The sequence below is a fragment of the Mustela nigripes genome, chromosome 14 (assembly GCF_022355385.1).
Source record: "Mustela nigripes isolate SB6536 chromosome 14, MUSNIG.SB6536, whole genome shotgun sequence".
In the NCBI taxonomy this organism is placed as follows: domain Eukaryota; kingdom Metazoa; phylum Chordata; class Mammalia; order Carnivora; family Mustelidae; genus Mustela; species Mustela nigripes.
The window spans coordinates 40831628-40848626 of record NC_081570.1 but is presented as its reverse complement, the minus strand read 5'-3'; the positions used below and the strand labels follow the sequence as shown (position 1 = coordinate 40848626).

The 16999-nt window shown below is 36.6% G+C and overlaps 1 protein-coding gene and 1 non-coding gene across 5 annotated transcripts in view; one reads left to right on the top strand and one right to left on the bottom strand.

Moving 5' to 3' along the window:
- Nucleotides 1–16999, top strand: part of EPS15 (epidermal growth factor receptor pathway substrate 15) — a 145951-nt gene that overhangs the window by 88845 nt on the left and 40107 nt on the right. For all 4 annotated transcript variants that reach the window (XM_059374710.1, XM_059374708.1, XM_059374709.1 and 1 more), the window contains 2 exons: nt 14368–14529; nt 14965–15162. In XM_059374710.1, coding sequence (XP_059230693.1) covers nt 14368–14529; nt 14965–15162 — 360 coding nt within the window. The remainder of the gene's footprint in view (nt 1–14367; nt 14530–14964; nt 15163–16999) is intronic.
- LOC132002389 (small nucleolar RNA U13) lies at nt 10348–10452 on the bottom strand. The gene has a single exon (XR_009399874.1). It is a non-coding gene; the product is annotated as a small nucleolar RNA U13 (small nucleolar RNA).

The window sequence follows — 16999 nt, the reverse complement described above, 5'->3', positions numbered from 1 at the left end:
TTTATTAGATTGCTACCTTTACTGTATATACTGGAATTTTCCTAAAGATGATGGAAAAGTCAAGAGATCATCACTAACATATTTCCCTTTGTGGTAGTGAAATGGGGGGTGGTTACCTCCATTACATAATTTCCATGCAGTTTTTGAGCTTCTTAGGAAATGAAAAGAGACACAGACTTTAAGCAGTTACTACTGAAAATAGCTTAAGAATGGGAGATAAAATAATCTATAAAAATTTCCTTAATCTGAAGAAATACAGTTACTGATGTAACATGGGACAGCTTCTAAATTTAGCCAGATAGGGTTTCGAAGTGTGAAGGTTTTTCTGATGGACAGTATTTTGTTATTTATGTACATCTACCTTGGTTTTTCTGCATCTTTTGAGACTGAATTTACAAGGCTGGTTTGGAACAATACTGAAATTTATATTGTTCCTTTCAGGCTAAATGGGCTGTTCTTGAATATTTGATTTCTTACAATTTTAGAAGTTTTGTTATTCGACAAAATTTCTTCATGATTTTTTTTGTCCCTTTTCACTTAGTGGTAAGGTGTATGTTAAATCTTAAGCTTTGCTATATTCAGAATGTATAATTAGCAGAGGGAGTCTATTTTCTTCATTGGGTGCTGTAAATAAAAGACATCTTGGAGCATGCTTAGTACAGACCAAGTTGTAATGTTTGAACATAAGTTCGTTGAAAAGAGAACTTTGGATTAAAGTTTTGTATTAGTAGATTCATTATTCATTCCACTCCTATACAGGTATCTCTGTATTATACGTGGTAAAGAGACACTAGACTAAGAATGACATGGATAAATGACATCTACATGTAATTAAAACTTTTAATTTTGGTGATTATTTTCAGTTTTCTGAAGCACAGTTTTCTGAAGCAGAAGTGGTAATAAGTAGATTTCATTACTTATTGATTAACTCTGATTTACCCAGTGGTAATGAGGCACAGACTAAGGAATGATATGGATAATTAATATCTGTAAGTAACTAGTGCTAGTGCTCTATTTTCTTTTCTTTCTTTTTTTTTTTTTTAAAGATTTTATTTATTCATTTGACAGAGATCACAAGTAGGCAGAGAGAGAGGGGGGAAGCAGGCTCCTTGTTGAGCAGAGAGGCTGACACTGGGCTCAATCCTGGGACCCTGAGATCATGACCTGAGCTGAAGGCAGAAGCTTTAATCCACTGGAGCCACCCAGGCGCCCCTATTTTCTAATTTCTATGGCAAAAAGCAGTTTACTGGAATTATTAATTAATAGCAGAATCAAAGAACTTCAGTGCTTTCTGACCCCACTTTCTAAATGAGAAATGCCTAAGTGAAGACAGGAGAAAAATAAGGTAGTTTTGACCTATTAGTGAGTATCTGCCTAATCCAAACTTGGCTTTTTGAGTGTTCTTGCTTTTCTTCGCATTTATAAAGTCATAGATAGTAATTATATGAGCTCATATCTCAAGCACAGAAACCAGGTTTTAGATGTAACCAAAGTGCCAAAAGACTAGTTCTTTTTTGTTTTGTATCTCTGTAGTCTTTAGTCCTAATACAGATAAATTAGGAAATCTGCTACATAATTAATTCCTAAATTTTTGTTTCCTATCTGTATTCCTGTGAACTACAGTCTTGAGCACTTTCAGTTCAAGATTTTTTTCTTGAAAAACAAACCAGTGGTTAACTTCAACTTTTTTCCTGAAATGATCACTGTGAATGCATATGAGGTATACTGCTAGTTCATCAAGTTCTGTGGAGAAAGTAGGCCCAAAGTGATCCAAGGGGAAAAAGCTATAAAATGCCATTCTATCTCAAAGGTATATGGTTTGGACTTCTGTTAAGGGGAGATGGCAGACCCACATTTTTTCCTACTTTAAATTGCCTATAAACAATTTTATTAAAGTTTTCTTGTGAGTGGTTAAGGAATTAGGAATTCACTCTCCTGTGTACTTTTCTTCAGTGTTGCATAAAAGTTTGTAGGAACTACATGGTATCTGACAAACTTGATTTCAGATTCTGGGTCTGACTCTTCCTAGGTTTGTAACCCTAAGTAAGTAATTTAACACTCTACACAGTAGCTTTCTATTCTGTAATATGGAAGAATAAAAATACCAAATACTTAAGAGTTGCTGTAGGAATAAAATGAGATAATGCAGTTACAGTGCCTCAGAGTGATTGGTACCATGTAAAAGTTCAGTAAATGTTCTGGTTAGTAATAGAATTCTATACCCTACTGTTATCTACTTATTATCTATCCTCCCTTCATCATCAAGCTCTTCCTTCTCTGACTTCTTTCTTCACTTAGAGCTGTCTACACACAGGACTCACCAGTTTGAAAATAACCTTTTTTGTTTTTTGATTTTTGTTTTTCTGTTACTATTGCCACGTTAGCTACCAACCTGTTTTTCGCTTTTTCTTTTCTTTTTTCTTTATGTGGCCATTTTTTCCTCTTCCTGTCCTTTCAGGTAATCCTCTTTAGTTTGCTTGTTTACCCATACAACTGTGCTTTAATTTTTCTTTCCAGAACCATAATAATCTTAAGGCAAGATCCGTTGGTCTTTTCTGCATTGGTTCCTGCTTTCTTGAATTGTGTTCTGTCAGATAGTCCAGATAGTCACCTGCCTGTCTGACCCTTTGCTTCTGTTGCCTTTGCCAGGGACTGATACATACCTTAATACATACCTCGATGCCAGGGACTGATACCTTCCCTTCCTTTTTCATACCACTGGCATCCATATGCTGGTAATTCCCAAATATTTATCAAGCCCTCTACTCTCTAATCTCACATCTCCAGTTAAACATTTTGGTGTTTATCATCTTCTTTTCTTTTCTTTTTTTTTTGATGTTTATCATTTTCAAAGTCAATGTGTCTAAAATGAGTCTCATTTTGTTGAAAAAAATTGGCTTCAGTTTTGGACTCTCCTATTTTTGTAAGTGTTTTCTTTCTCATTATCGCCACCCTTTTACCTAACATCTGAAATTTAGAAATCAGATCATAAGGCTCTTCTTGCCCATCCTCTTCTTGCCCTTCTTCCTAAACCAATTTTAGTATCATGACTCTCAGCTGTGAAAATCTTTACTGCTGCCCACTGCTGCTGTTAATGATGGGAGGATGTCATATCTCATGGATATATTGGAGGTAGGAAAAAAAGATGAGATACAGATCCTCCTCTTATATTACTTATTTTTTTTTATTGTCTGCCTCTATTCTGTGTGCCCTACACATTCTCTTTCTTATTTCTACCCTCTAGATCTGTTGTGATCTAGAATGTTCCCTGTCTCCCTGCTTATGTGAATTCTGCCCATGCCTTAAAGCCCAGCTCAAATCCCACCACTTCTCTAAATAAAAGTTTTCCTTCTCTGTCTATTAGTCTATATCAGTCTTTCCTATGTTGGAACTCCCAGAGGAATGTGTATTTACCTAGATGGTATGTCCAGTAGGTTATCTTCTTGTGCTATGTGGTGTGTGTGACTCCAGTATCTTCCAGCCTCTATTGTAAACTCTTTAAGGTAAGAAATTGTACTGTGGAAAATTTCTTTCACTATATTTGATAATATATTATTAGATGGAGATAAATTTAAGGAAGCTGTTCACAATAGAAATGAGTAAATTTCAGTTTTGTAGATGAAATTAAAAATAGCCAAGACACACCCAGAAACCTTACACAGAAAGGATTGAGAGCATGGTAGGTTCATAAAGTCATACTTTTCCGTAAAGTTCATGCTTGTTCATGCTACTGTCCTGCAAAAGAGGCCCCCCACTTATTTGTACTTTATCAGTAAAGATTTAGTAATCATAGTAATTGTCCCTTTTTGGTTCATTTTAATCACTTGGGTTGTTTTTTTTCCCCTTAGATGAAGAGGGATGACTTATTTTGGGTAGAAGTAAAATTAGATACATGAGCTCAACATTCTTTTCCTAGCGATAATGCTCTTAGAACATGCTGCGAAGCATATGATTGGGAAATAAAGGCAGGCTGTTGGTGAGGATTTCTAACACCCACCTAGTTTAATAGACTTCCTTTCTGTTCTTTGACCTAAACATCTTGCTCTGTAGTTGGTACTTTTTTAATAGTAAGAATATTCCTGTAGGGGTGCCTGGGTAGCTTAGTTGGTTGAGTGTCTGCCTTTAGCGAGGGTCGTGATCACAGAACTGTGGGATCGAGTCCCACAGTCCGCTCCCAGGTCAGCAGGGGGGTCTGTTTCTCCTTCTACCACTCCCCACTGCTTGTGATCTCCGTCTCTCAAATAAATAAATACAATCTTAAAAAAAAAAGAAAAAAAAGAAAATTCCTATAACTTCCATTTTGAGAATTAGGCCAACATAATGAATGTACCTGATTATTTCTAGTTTGGGATTAGTCTGTAGAATTTTAAAAATCAGTTAAATAACATTTTTATAAGATTACTGAAATATTTAAAATTCCCCCTGTTCTCATTAATAATTCTTTAGGTATAGATATACTAGTATAAGTACATGTCTTTATATATGCTTTGGGGTTTTTAAGTGAGTATTCATAAGTTGGTGGTATTTTTATTTTTTATTCTGTATTTTATGTGAAACAGATGCAAATGTATTCATGTTGCTAATGCTTAATAGGTTTAATACTTAAGTTACTTCTTCAGTTGTATAACTCACTTGGATTGCTAAAATAAATTTTACTCTTTTACTGTAGCTAAGAGTTTTTATGTATTTGTTTAAATTCTGTTTTTTACTACCTTTGTCACACTTCATGGGATTTGGAAGGATGGGGATGAGTTTATCATTTTCATTAACTTGTGTGATTTCTAGAAAACAGGACGTTTTCCTTGAAAGTTCTTTTTAAATAAAGCCAAGATACTAGCTCAAAGATCCCTTCTTTGATGAGGAACCTTGGATGTGGCTGCTTTGGTATTTTTCTAAAACAGACCTTGGCACTCTATTACTGTAGTTTTTTCACTGCATTCTTTCAAGAGTCTTAATTGCCATTATCCTCCTTTTCTTCTTTTGGTGGCACAGATAGGCAAGTAGAGCATGACCGTGGAAAGTAGAGCATAACCAGGAAGGCTTCTGCAAATGACTTCAGTCACTTACTTGATAGGATGGCATTTGATAGTGCTGAAGTCGTGCACTGAATCAGAAGAGGATTTTCTCAAAGGACTACCTTAAAGTTAAGAGACAATTATCCTAGTTAGTGGAAGATACTGTTTGCTAGGAGAGCCTGTGACTGCCCTAATCAAGGGCAGGGTTGGCAGAGGGGGGGCTTGGGCAGGTGCGCCAAGAAGGAGATGTGCATTTGTTACCTTCACTTAGTCTCAGGATAAGCAAACTATACCAAAAATAAAATAGCCAAGAATATGGGAATACTGATATTGATAGGGAAATTGCATTTCAGTGGTGGTAGCATTACAAGTAATTTTGCAGTGAAATTTGATTCTGATTCTTGTAGTATGTATGTTTGCATCTGTTCATTTTGATTTTGTGCAATTTAATAACTTTTAAGTTTGCTTCCTGAAAGAGTAGGCCCTTTTGTGTATGGATTAGTGTTACGCTTTTTAAGAGATGATTTTTTTTAAGATTTTATTTATTTACTTGAAAGAGTGAAAACCAGAGAGCAAGAGTAAGGTGAGAGAGCACAAGCAGGGTGAAGGACAGTGAGAGAAACAGACACCCCACTGAGCAGGGAGCCCGATGTGGGGCTCAGTCCTGGGATTCCAGGATCATGACCTGAGCTGAAGACAGACACTTAACTGACTGAGCCACCCAAATGCGCCAAGTGATTATCTTTTATTATATTTAGAAATAGACATGAAGATGGGGCCCCTGAGTGGCTCACTCAGTTAAGCATCTTACTCTTGATTTTGGCTGAGGTCATGATATCAGGGTTGTGAGATCAAGCCCCAAGTTGGACTCTGCACTAAGCGTGGAACCTGGTTGTCCCTCTCTCTCTGCTCCTCCCCGGCTCGCTCGCTTGCTCGCGCGCGCTCTCTCTCTCTCAAATAAATAAATAAATAAAATCTTAAAAAAATAAACATAAAGAAACATCAATTATAATTAGTTTTAATAGGGACATCTATCCAGCTTAGAATATATCACTAAGGTGAGGTATTTTCTCAATAACCTTTCCCTTGAAGCCTATAGATATTACTATGTGGATTTTTACTGCAGCTAAGAAGTGAGCCTAGAAAATTTGAGTGAATTTGTTTACTCTGTGGAAAAGAAAGGTCAAGAATGAGTAAATATTATATAGGCTTGTTTATTCCCATTCCTTTTGCACAAACTTATCTTCAAAGAGTGTATTTAAAGTAGCTCACTAAAAAACTAGTTTTGAAAAATGTTTCTATTTATTAAAGGAAACCAGCATTATTCCTACTATTGGTAGTTCTTACATAAAATTCGGTCATATCTGAAACATCTGAATATTTTTATATTGGTATGAAACTGCCAGAGGTATTTGATATTTTAAAAACTCCAAACTTGACATTTTCAGGTTATAAAAGTAATATGGGTCCATAGTAATCTTGTAAAATACAGAAAAGTATTTAAAACACCCTACAACTTCACATTTTACAAAGAGCCATTGTTAACATTTTGTTATATTTTTATGAATATACATAAATGGCTTTATATTTATTTGTGATTATACTATACATGCCTTATATTCAGCTTTTAAAAATTAGCATTAGGTCCTAGACATTTTCTTTTCTTAAATTTCCTTTTTTTTAAAAGATTTTATTTCTTTATTTTAGACAGAGAAAAGAGCAGGGGAAAGAGAGGGGCAGAGTGAGAGAGACTCTGCACTCAGTGCAGAACCTTACTAGGGACTCAGTCTGACATCACACCTGAGCTGAAACTAAGAGTTGGCTGCTTAACTGACTGAGTCCCTCTAACTAACTAGCGCCCTCCCCCTAGACATTTTCTTATGTTATGTGACCCATTTAAGGTAGATTTTATTTTTAATTAGATTTATAGGAGTGTCTGGGTGGCTCAGTTCTTAAGCATCTGCCTTTGGTTCAGGTCACAATCCCGGGGTCCTGGGATTAAGCCTCATATGGGGCTCCCTGGTCAGTGGGGAGCCTGTTTCTCCCTCTGCCTACTCCCCCTACTTGTGCTCTCTCTCTCTCTTACTGTCAAATAAATAAATAAAATCTTTTTTTAAAAAAGCAGATTTACGGGGTACCTGGGTGGCTCAGTGGGTTAAAGCCTCTGCCTTTAGCCCAGGTCGTGATGCCAGGGTCCTGAAATCGAGACCCGAATCGGGCTATCTGCTCAGCAGGTCTTCGGGCTATCTGCTTCCTCCTCTGTTTCTCTGCCTGCCTGTCTGCCTCTCTGTCAAATAAATACATAAATTAAAATCTTAAAAAAAAAAAAGCACAGATTTGCAATAGAAGTAGAGGCATCAAAATTGCATCTATTTATAAAGATTAAATAGTATTAGAGATGAAGCCCAAGATTTTTTGGTGGGGGGAGGGCTGGGAGACGGTGGGAAAATCAGTCTAAAGTATTTGAGGATGAGACTAAATAACAGATATTTTTTCCTTTACCCACTCCTGAACATTTTTAATTAAAGGGAAAGAAAAAAAATTTTTCCACAGGATTCTTAAAAAATGCTTTTTAGACTAGCATATCATTATATATAAACTGTATAATAAATTTATGACCAAAGTAAGGTTTTTATGATGGATTATATTCCCAAACTAATACAATTACTTGAGCTGTAGCTAGCATTTAAAAAAATATTTAATAATTTACTTAAAAGAAATTTTCAAACCACCTTAATTTTCCCAACTACTGCGTTAAAATGAAGCTGTTATTCCACTTTCCTGAAGAATAAGAATAGTACATAGTGTTATGTAAAAAAAATATATAAATATATAAGCTTAAAAACACAAGAAAGGTGTATGCCACAGTAATTTGTCTAAAGCAGTAAAAATTATTTCCATATAAAGGAAATTTTAAATGTCAGATCACTCTTGGTCTATAGATCATGAAAATATTGAACCAGTGTAGAAATTGAGGCATATGTTAATTTAACAAAAAGCATTTATCATAGGTCATTTTGATGTTAGTGTTAATATTGACTTATAGTTTAAGTGCAGAGTAAAGGTTTTTACAGAACAGTAAAAGAACATGAAATCCTCTCTATCAACCTCAGGCACATATTCCAAGAGTTTCTACCAGGTACTTGGAACTTTGTGGTAGTTACATATCATTGTTTAATTAATCCTCTGGAACGTGCTATGCATTGTACTAGATTGTAGAACCTCAAAGAAAGATGAGACATTGGCTCTGTCCTTCAGTTTAGTGTGTAGAGGTAACTATAATACAATGTAGTAAGTGTGATAATAGAGGTTAAGGACAAACTGCGATAAGAATACAGTAAAAAAGGTGAGTCAGAGATTAGGTTTGGCTGGGCTTTGAAGAATGGGTAGTATTTCCAGGTAATGATGGTGTGCAAGAACTCTCAAGGCAGAGGAAATGGCTTAAGAAAGGCACTGGGACATTGAAGTATATTGTCTCTTGGAGAAAGAAGATGGTTTATTGAGGCTGGGGTACAGGTGAATGTAAGGAAAAGAGGGTAATAGAAGAAGAGGAAGGATAACATGGGGGGCCAGTATTGAAGGTTCTGATGTATCTTGTAGGCAGTTTTACTTTAGCCTACAGGTAAGAGGAAGCCATTATATATTTTGCAGAGGGACTAAAGAACTCTCCTTTACAATGGGTTACTTTTTTAAAGAAAGTGGGACATTTGGAACAAGAAGAAACAAACAAAATAGGAATCAAGGAAGGGACAGTGAAAACTATTGAGAGCCAATGCTAGGTGCATATCTAAAACTGTATCTTAATTTTGAGTGTGGATCAGCTAACAGTATCGGCAAGGTTAATAATTTTAGGCATGAAAAAATTTAGGCTTGCTGGTAGACTAATGATAAAGTACCAATGGAGCTTACCATTATGAATCTGTAATCACATAGACTCATCGAATGTCCACACAAGAGACTTTCATGATCTTCCATTGTGTGGGCCCTTTAAAGGGAACTTTTTAAAGAAAGCAGCATGATAGTAATTGCATTTTTAGATCAATCAGTTGGTTGAGAAAATACAAGTAAAAATAAGTTATTAAAAGCATTGTTCGATGTTTTATTTAATCAGAGAAGCATATACATATATTTGAAAAATAGTGGCATACTTGTGAGACATTTGATCTATAGACACTGTGTAACTTGGTGATGAAGGACTCAGACTCTGGAATATGTAGAACCTACTTTGAATCCATTACCTGCTAACTGTAACTTTGGATAAGTACTTGTCCATTTGTGCCTCAGTCTTCTCACCCATAAAATGTGAATAACAATAGTACCTATTTCATAGATCTGTCATATGGATTATAAATGAATTAATATATGTAAAGAGACTGGGACAATACCTCGCACATTATAAGGACTATTGTAGAAGTCCTTGTTTTGTGTAGTCATGCAGTCATTCAGAGACTATCTTCTAAGTTTTTCTTTTGTTGTTCTTAGATTCTTGTTCTGATGAGTACTTGATGGGGTCTTTGAATAGTATGTTATTAAAAAGATACCATTATTTTTAGAAATTTGTGTTCACAATTTTATTTCATCTTTTTTGAGATCTCTGTCCACCTCATGCCAAAACATGTGTTAGAGTTATCAATCCCTTCTTCCTCACTTGTGGTTCCTGGAGAGAATTAAGTCCTAATTCCTTTTGGAAACCTTTTTATAAACAATCTCTCTCCTGTATATCTGCAGTGGTACTAGTATTGTACCATTCTTCAGAGAATTGGGAAAATAGCCACTCAAATGATTTTTCTGTGGTCCAGGCAAGGAAGCCCAAATGTTAGAGGACATATAAATCAGGCCATCTTGGCTGCTCTGTTTCATGTGGTAATGATAATGGCAGTGGCTGCTTTCATCTATTTGCCGAGGTCTCTTTTGTATTTTTTTTTAAATAGACTTTTTTCTTTAGAGCAGTTTTAGGTTCATGGTAAAATTAAGCAGAGGGTACAGAGATTTCCCACTGTAATGTTTTAGTTTCTGTAGCTTTTGTCATTAAACATAAAGTATAGTACATAAATAAATATAGCATTTTAAAAATGATTAATCTTTAGGAAATTCCTTCCTACACTGAGATCTCTATTTTCTTCCATACATTTTTTTTTTTTAATTTTATCTTCCACACATTTTAAAGTTTTGATTTTCACAGTTAGGTCTGTAATACACCTGGACTTTATTTTTCTCTTTAATGTGATTTACAGTCTTCTTTTTATTTTATTTTTTACCATATGGGTATGCCCAGCACATATACTGAATATTTAATTCTTTTTCCTTCCAGTCAATTTTTTTTCCAAGTTCGTGTCAGACGGGTAATGTGCTGATGTTGTAACAAGGTTTGAGGGGAGCTACATATCACACAATGGTGTGAATACTCAGTCATCATGTTTATGAACTACAAAAGGATCCTCCTTCCAGTCAATTTTAATGTCATGTTTTCACATCATTATTTCTGTGTATATTAGATCTCTGTCTAAATTCTCTTTTCTGTTCCCTCAATCTATTTTTCTATCCTTGATCAATACCAAACTGTCTTTAATTATTTTAGTTCCCCTATAGTTCATAATACCTGGTCGGTTAAGTTCTTTTATGTTTTACTGTGCTGTTTCTTTTTCTTTTTTCTTCTAAATGTGTTTTAGAACCAGCTTGTCAGGCTTCTTGCAAAGCCTTATTAGGATTTTAATTGAAATGTATAGATTAATTGGGAAAGAATTGACATCTTTATGATGTCACTCATCATTCACAAATATTTATGGAGTACCTCTTGTATACTGGGAACTGGGAAGATAGCAGTGAACAAAACTCACAAATACCTCCCAGCTAGTGGAGCTTATGTTGTAGTGGAAGGCAGTAGACCATGAGCAATATAATTTATTTAAATTATATGCTCTGTTATTCATAATAGCCCAAAACTGGGAGCAACCTAAATGTCCATCAAATATGTATCCATACAATGAATACTGCTCAGCAATAAAAAGGAACAAACTGCCTATACATGCAACAACTGAGACTAGATTTACAAAGCTAGATACAATAGATTATGTATGGTATGATTCCATTTATATGAAATTTCTACAAAAGGCAAAAACTGTAGTGACAACAAATCATTGGTTCCCTGGGGCTTCAAATAGGAGTGAGGGTTGACTGCAAAGGAGTATGAGGGAACTTTTCAGATAATGGAAGTGGTGTAAACTGGGTGGTGATGATGGTTGTACAATTGTATATTTGCTAAAACTTACTTAATTGTATACTTAAAATGGGCAAATTTTATGATACGTAAATCAAATTTTAGTCATGAAAGAAATTGAAGAAGACACAAAAAGATTGAAGAGCATTCCATGCTCATGGATTGGAAGAATTGTTAAAATGTTTGTACTGCCTAGAGTTATCTATACTTTCGGTGCCATCCTGATTCAAAATTCCACTGACATTTTTCAAAGAGCTAAAACACACAATCCTAGAATTTGTATGGAACCAGAAGAGACCCCAAATTGCTAAGGAAATGTTGAAAAAGAAAAAGCTGGGGGCATCACATTGCCTGATTTTAAGCTTTGCTATAAACTGTGATCACCAAGGCAGCATGGTACTGGCACAAAAATAGACACATAGACTAGTGGAACAGAACAGAGAGCCCAGATATGGACCCTCAACTCTATGGTCAAATAATCTTTGACAAAGCAAGAAAAATATACACTGGAAAAAAGACAGTCTCTTCAATAAATGGTGCTGGGAAAATTGGACAGCTCTGTATAGAAGAGTGAAACTTGAACATTCTATGACACCATACACAAAGATAAATTCCAAATGGATAAAAGCCTCAACCTGAGGCAGGAATCTATCAAAATCCTAGAGGCGGAGCGCCTGGGTGGCTCAGGGTCCTGGGATTGAGCCCCACATCGGGCTCTCTGCTCAGTGGGGAGCCTGCTTCTTCCTCTCTGCCTGCCTCTCAGCCTACTTATGATCTCTGTCTCTCTCTGTCAAATAAGTAAATAATTTTTTTTTAAAAAGATACGTCTCCAAAGGCAAAGGAAACAAAAGTGAAAATGAACTTTTGGGACTTCATCAAGATCAAAAGCTTCTGCATGGCAAAGGAAACAGTTAACAAAACAGAGGCAACCCTCGGAATGGGAGAAGATACTCGCAAATGACACTACAGACAAAGGGCTGATACCCAAGATCTATAAAGATCTTTTCATACTCAACATACACAAAACAGATAATCACATCAAAAAAGGGGCAGAAGACACGAGCACACACTTCTCCAAAGAAGACATACAAATAGCTAACAGACAAATGACAGATACATGAAAAAATGTTCATCATCATTAGCCATCAGGGAGATTCAAATCAAAATCACATTGAGATACCACCTTACACCAGTTAGAATGGCAAAGATTAACAAGACAGGAAACAACAAGTGTTGGAGAGGCTGTGGAGAAGGGAACCCTCTTACACTGTTGTTGGGAATGCAAGTTGATGGAGCCACTTGGGAAAACAGTGTGGAGATTCCTTAAGAAATTAAAAATAGAACTACCCTATGACCCTACCATTGCACTACTGGGTATTTACCCTAAAGATACAGACGTAGTGAAAAGAAGAGCTGTTTGTACCCCAGTGTTCATAGCAACAATGGCCACAGAAGATATGGTCCGTGTATTATGCCTCTATCAGAAAGGATGAATACCCAATTTCTATATCACCATGGATGATACTGGAAGAGATTATGCTGAGTGAAATAAATCAAGCAGAGAAAGTCAATTATATGGTTTCACTTGTGGAGCATAAGGAATAACATGGAGGACATTGGGATATGGAGAGGAGAAGTGAGTTGGGGGAAATCGGAGGGGGAGACAAACCATGAGAGACTGTGGACTCTGAGAAACAAACTGAGGGTTTTGGAGGGGTTGGGGGGTTGGGTGAGCCTGGTGGTGGGTATTATGGAGGGCATGTATTGCATGGAGCACTGGGTGTGGTGCATAAACAATGAATTTTGGAACACCCGGAAAAAAAAAAGAAACAATAAAAAAATAAAATAAAGCTGTTTAAAATAATTATTTTGTACCAATACAGATGAGCCTTGAAAACATGCTAAGTCACAAAGAAGTCAGTCATAGAAAACCAGATGTTGTATGATTTAATTTATAACAACTATCCAGAATAGACAAAGCTTATCAAGATAGAAAGTAGATTGATGGTTGCCTAGGGTGATTGGGAGGGAAATAGAGAGTGACTTGCTACTGGGTATAGGGTTTATTTTTGGGGTGATTGAAAATGTTCTAAAAATAAATTGTGATGATTCCGTAACTCTCTGAAGGTACTAAAAGCCGTTGAATTGTACACTTTAAATAGGTGAGTTGTATAGTATGTTCATCTGAATAAAGTTGTTCTAGAAAATGAATAAAACTACTGCTATATATGAAGGAGACTTAGGGGAGGGAGGTGGTGGTAATGGTGCTGGTGAGGAAGGCCTCACTGTGAGAAGGTTATAGTTGAGCAAAGACTTGAAAGAGATGAGGGTTTGAGCCATATGGATACCTGGGGAAGACCTTTTTCTAGGTAGAAGGGATAATCAATGGAAGATCCTGAGAAAGGAGCCTGTCTGGTATGTTTGAGGAGCAGCAGCAGGGCCAGAGTGACTGAGCAAGGGAGAGTGCAGTAGGAAATGAAGTTGGAAGTTGTGGGGCCATTGTGAGGGCTTTGGTATTTACAGTAAGGGAAATGGGGAATCAGTGCCGAATTTTGTATAGAGAAGTGACTCATCTGACAGAGATTTTTTTTTTCAGTGGCTGCTGGGTTGAAAATAAACTGTAGGTAGCCTGGGTAGAAGCAGGGAAACCAGCTAGAAGGCAGAAATCCAAGAGAGAGAATGGTGACTTGGACCAAAGTTGAGGAAAAAAGTGGTCAGATTTTGAATATGTTTTGAAGGAAGAAGCAATAAAATTTGCTGACAGATTGGAGATGAGATGTAAGAGAAAGAAAAGAGTCAAAGAACATGCTAGATTTTTTGGCCATAGAAATTAAGAGGGAGAAGATTGAGGATAAAGCAGATTTTGGGGGGGAAATACCAGGAGTTCTGTTTTTGACATGTTTGAGAAGCTCATTAGACATCCAAAGATAGGTTTGAGTAAGCAAATTGGATTTTAAAATCTGGAGTCTAGGGAGGAAATCCTGAAGTAAAGAAAGTATTTAAAGCTGGGATATCTCCAATCTGCCAACACAATATATTTAATAAGACTTTGTATTCCCTTAAGATGGGGTTTTAAAAATTGTTAACCTTCCCCACTCTCCAAAGATAATAAATGTTAATACTCTTGTATTTCAGGATCTGCAAGATGAAGTTCAAAGGGAGAATACTAATCTACAAAAACTCCAGGCCCAGAAACAGCACGTACAGGAACTCCTTGATGGACTGGATGAGCAGAAATCCCAGCTGGAGGAGCAACTGAAGGAAGTTAGAAAGAAATGTGCTGAGGAGGCCCAGCTGGTAAAGTCTAGGGTGGAAACATTCTTCGCTTGTTGTTGCTGCTTTTGTTGTTAGGTAGCAATCTAGTCAACAGTTGGGGCACATAAAGGAGTTGGAGCACTGTTCATCCAGAAACTATAGGTCCTCTTTTTGGGAAGGGGGCACTTCCTGTACTGCTTTTCCAGATTTTAACTGGCTGAGCCACCCAGGCACCCTGATTATTTTCCAAATTTTAGCTGAAAGTGTGGGACCTATGCCTTCAAGTCCCTCTATTTATTTCCTAATTGCCCTTTTCTACCAAAAATACATACTTAAAAAAAACAAAAAACAAAAAACAAAACCCCACCAAAATAGTAAACTGAACAAATAAACATATTTCCATTATGGAGCATTTTAATGACAACTCTTTTTTTTGTTTTGTTTTAAATCCCCCTTGTCATTTCTCCCATGTTACAGATCTCATCCCTGAAAGCTGAATTAACTAGTCAAGAATCTCAGATCTCTACTTATGAGGAAGAGCTGGCTAAAGCTAGGGAAGAGCTTAGTCGCTTACAGCAAGAAACAGCAGAATTGGAGGAGAGTGTGGAGTCAGGGAAGGCTCAGCTAGGACCTCTTCAGCAACACCTGCAAGATTCACAACAGGAAATCAGTTCAGTAAGTCTTTGTGGCAATGAGACATGCTCAAATGGGGCTTCACCATATCCTCTTAGTAAATAATACTTTCTCAATTTGTGTTCTTTCCTCTCTGCCTAGTCTGTTATTTTTTTATTCTTTTTATACAAGTAGGTTTCTTGTTGCCTGTTATAAGTTAAAATTGTCATACATCTTGTACATCTGGTTATTATCACTGGAGTCATGGCTAAGGGTATGGGTTTTGTAGATGTATGGTTTAGGTTCATGTTCTGGCTCTGCCACTTACTGCCTGAATCATCTTAGTATCAGATTCCTCATCTTTAAAATTGGAGAATTTTTTAAAAATTGGAGAATTAATAGTCCCTCTACCTTTTACGTCTGCTGTAAGGATTAAATGAAATAAATATAAAGGATTAAACACTGTGAGACAGTTTAGTTTTATCTAAATGCTCTCCAAGTGTTTGTTTTTATGTAACCTGCCCTCCTTAACCTTAGCTTATTTGGTGACCTTTATTATTTTAATTAGGAAATTGTTCTTTATATAGATAAAAATGCTTTGTTATGTGGGTCCACAGTATAGATCTTTTGCTTTGTCATTTCTAGGCTAACCTAAATGGAGAATAATATTTTATAGAATGATAGTAAGATGGTTAGGAGGAGAGAGATGGTGTAGCTCATTCCTTTCATTTCAAATTTGAACAAACTGAAGCCAAGGAAGGTTAGGCAACTTACTTACCTGTGGTTAACATTGCCTTTAAAAGAGCCACAGCCCAGAATCCAGATCTTCTAACATGTAGTCCCGTGTTCTCAGTTAATTATTGTGTGTAACAAAGTCCTACCCCTTGTTACCTTGTTAGGCTTTCTTCCCCACCCCCTCTTTTTTTGTAAAAAGATTTATTTATTTATTTATTTGACAGAGGTCTCAAGTAGGCAGAGAGGCAGGCAGAGACAGAGAGGGAGGGAAGCAGGATCCCTGCTGAGCAGAGACCACCCCCCTTCCCCATATGGGGCTTGATATCAGGCTCCATCTCAGGACCCTGGGATCATGACCTGAGCCGAAGGCAGAGGCTTTAACCCACTGAGCCACCCAGGCGCCCCCTTTCTTCCCCTTATTTATCTCACAGCTGAATACCTACTCCCTCATCTTGAAAAACATGGCTTAATTTCTTACTGCTTTCCAGCCTTTTCTGAACCCTGTCTATATTGTACTCTGCTTCTGTTACAGCAATAGTAACATTTTCCCCTGCGTATTTGTTTATGTGTCTGTCTCCCTCAGCAGACTGAGCTTTTTGGGCTAGAAACATTTTTTTCTCTCTTATCATTTAGCACAATTCTTATCCCAGTGTAGGTACTCAATAAAAAGGTAACCCAAAAGAAGGCTGTCTTAGTGGGAATGCTACCAGCTGAATGAATATTCTTTTTTTTTTTTTTTTAAGATTTTATTTATTTATTTGACAGAGAGAGAAAGATCACAAGTAGGCAGAAAGGCAGGCAGGCGGGGTAGGGGGAGAGCAGACTCCCTGCTGAACACAGAGCCCGATACAGGGCTCCATTCCAGGACCCTGACATCATGACCTGAGCTGAAGGCAGAGGCTTAACCCACTGAGCCACCCAGGCGCCCATGAATGAGTATTCTTTAAAATAATTTTCTTCTTTGAGTTTACTTAAAATATTTTTTATAAATGATTTACATACCATAAGATTTATAGGTTTTAAGGATGCAATTCAATGATTTTCTAAGTAAACTTAGAATTCTAAGTAAACTTAGAATTGTTCAAACATCACAATTCAGATTTATAGGTTTTAAGGATGCAATTCAATGATTTTCTAAGTAAACTTAGAATTCTAAGTAAACTTA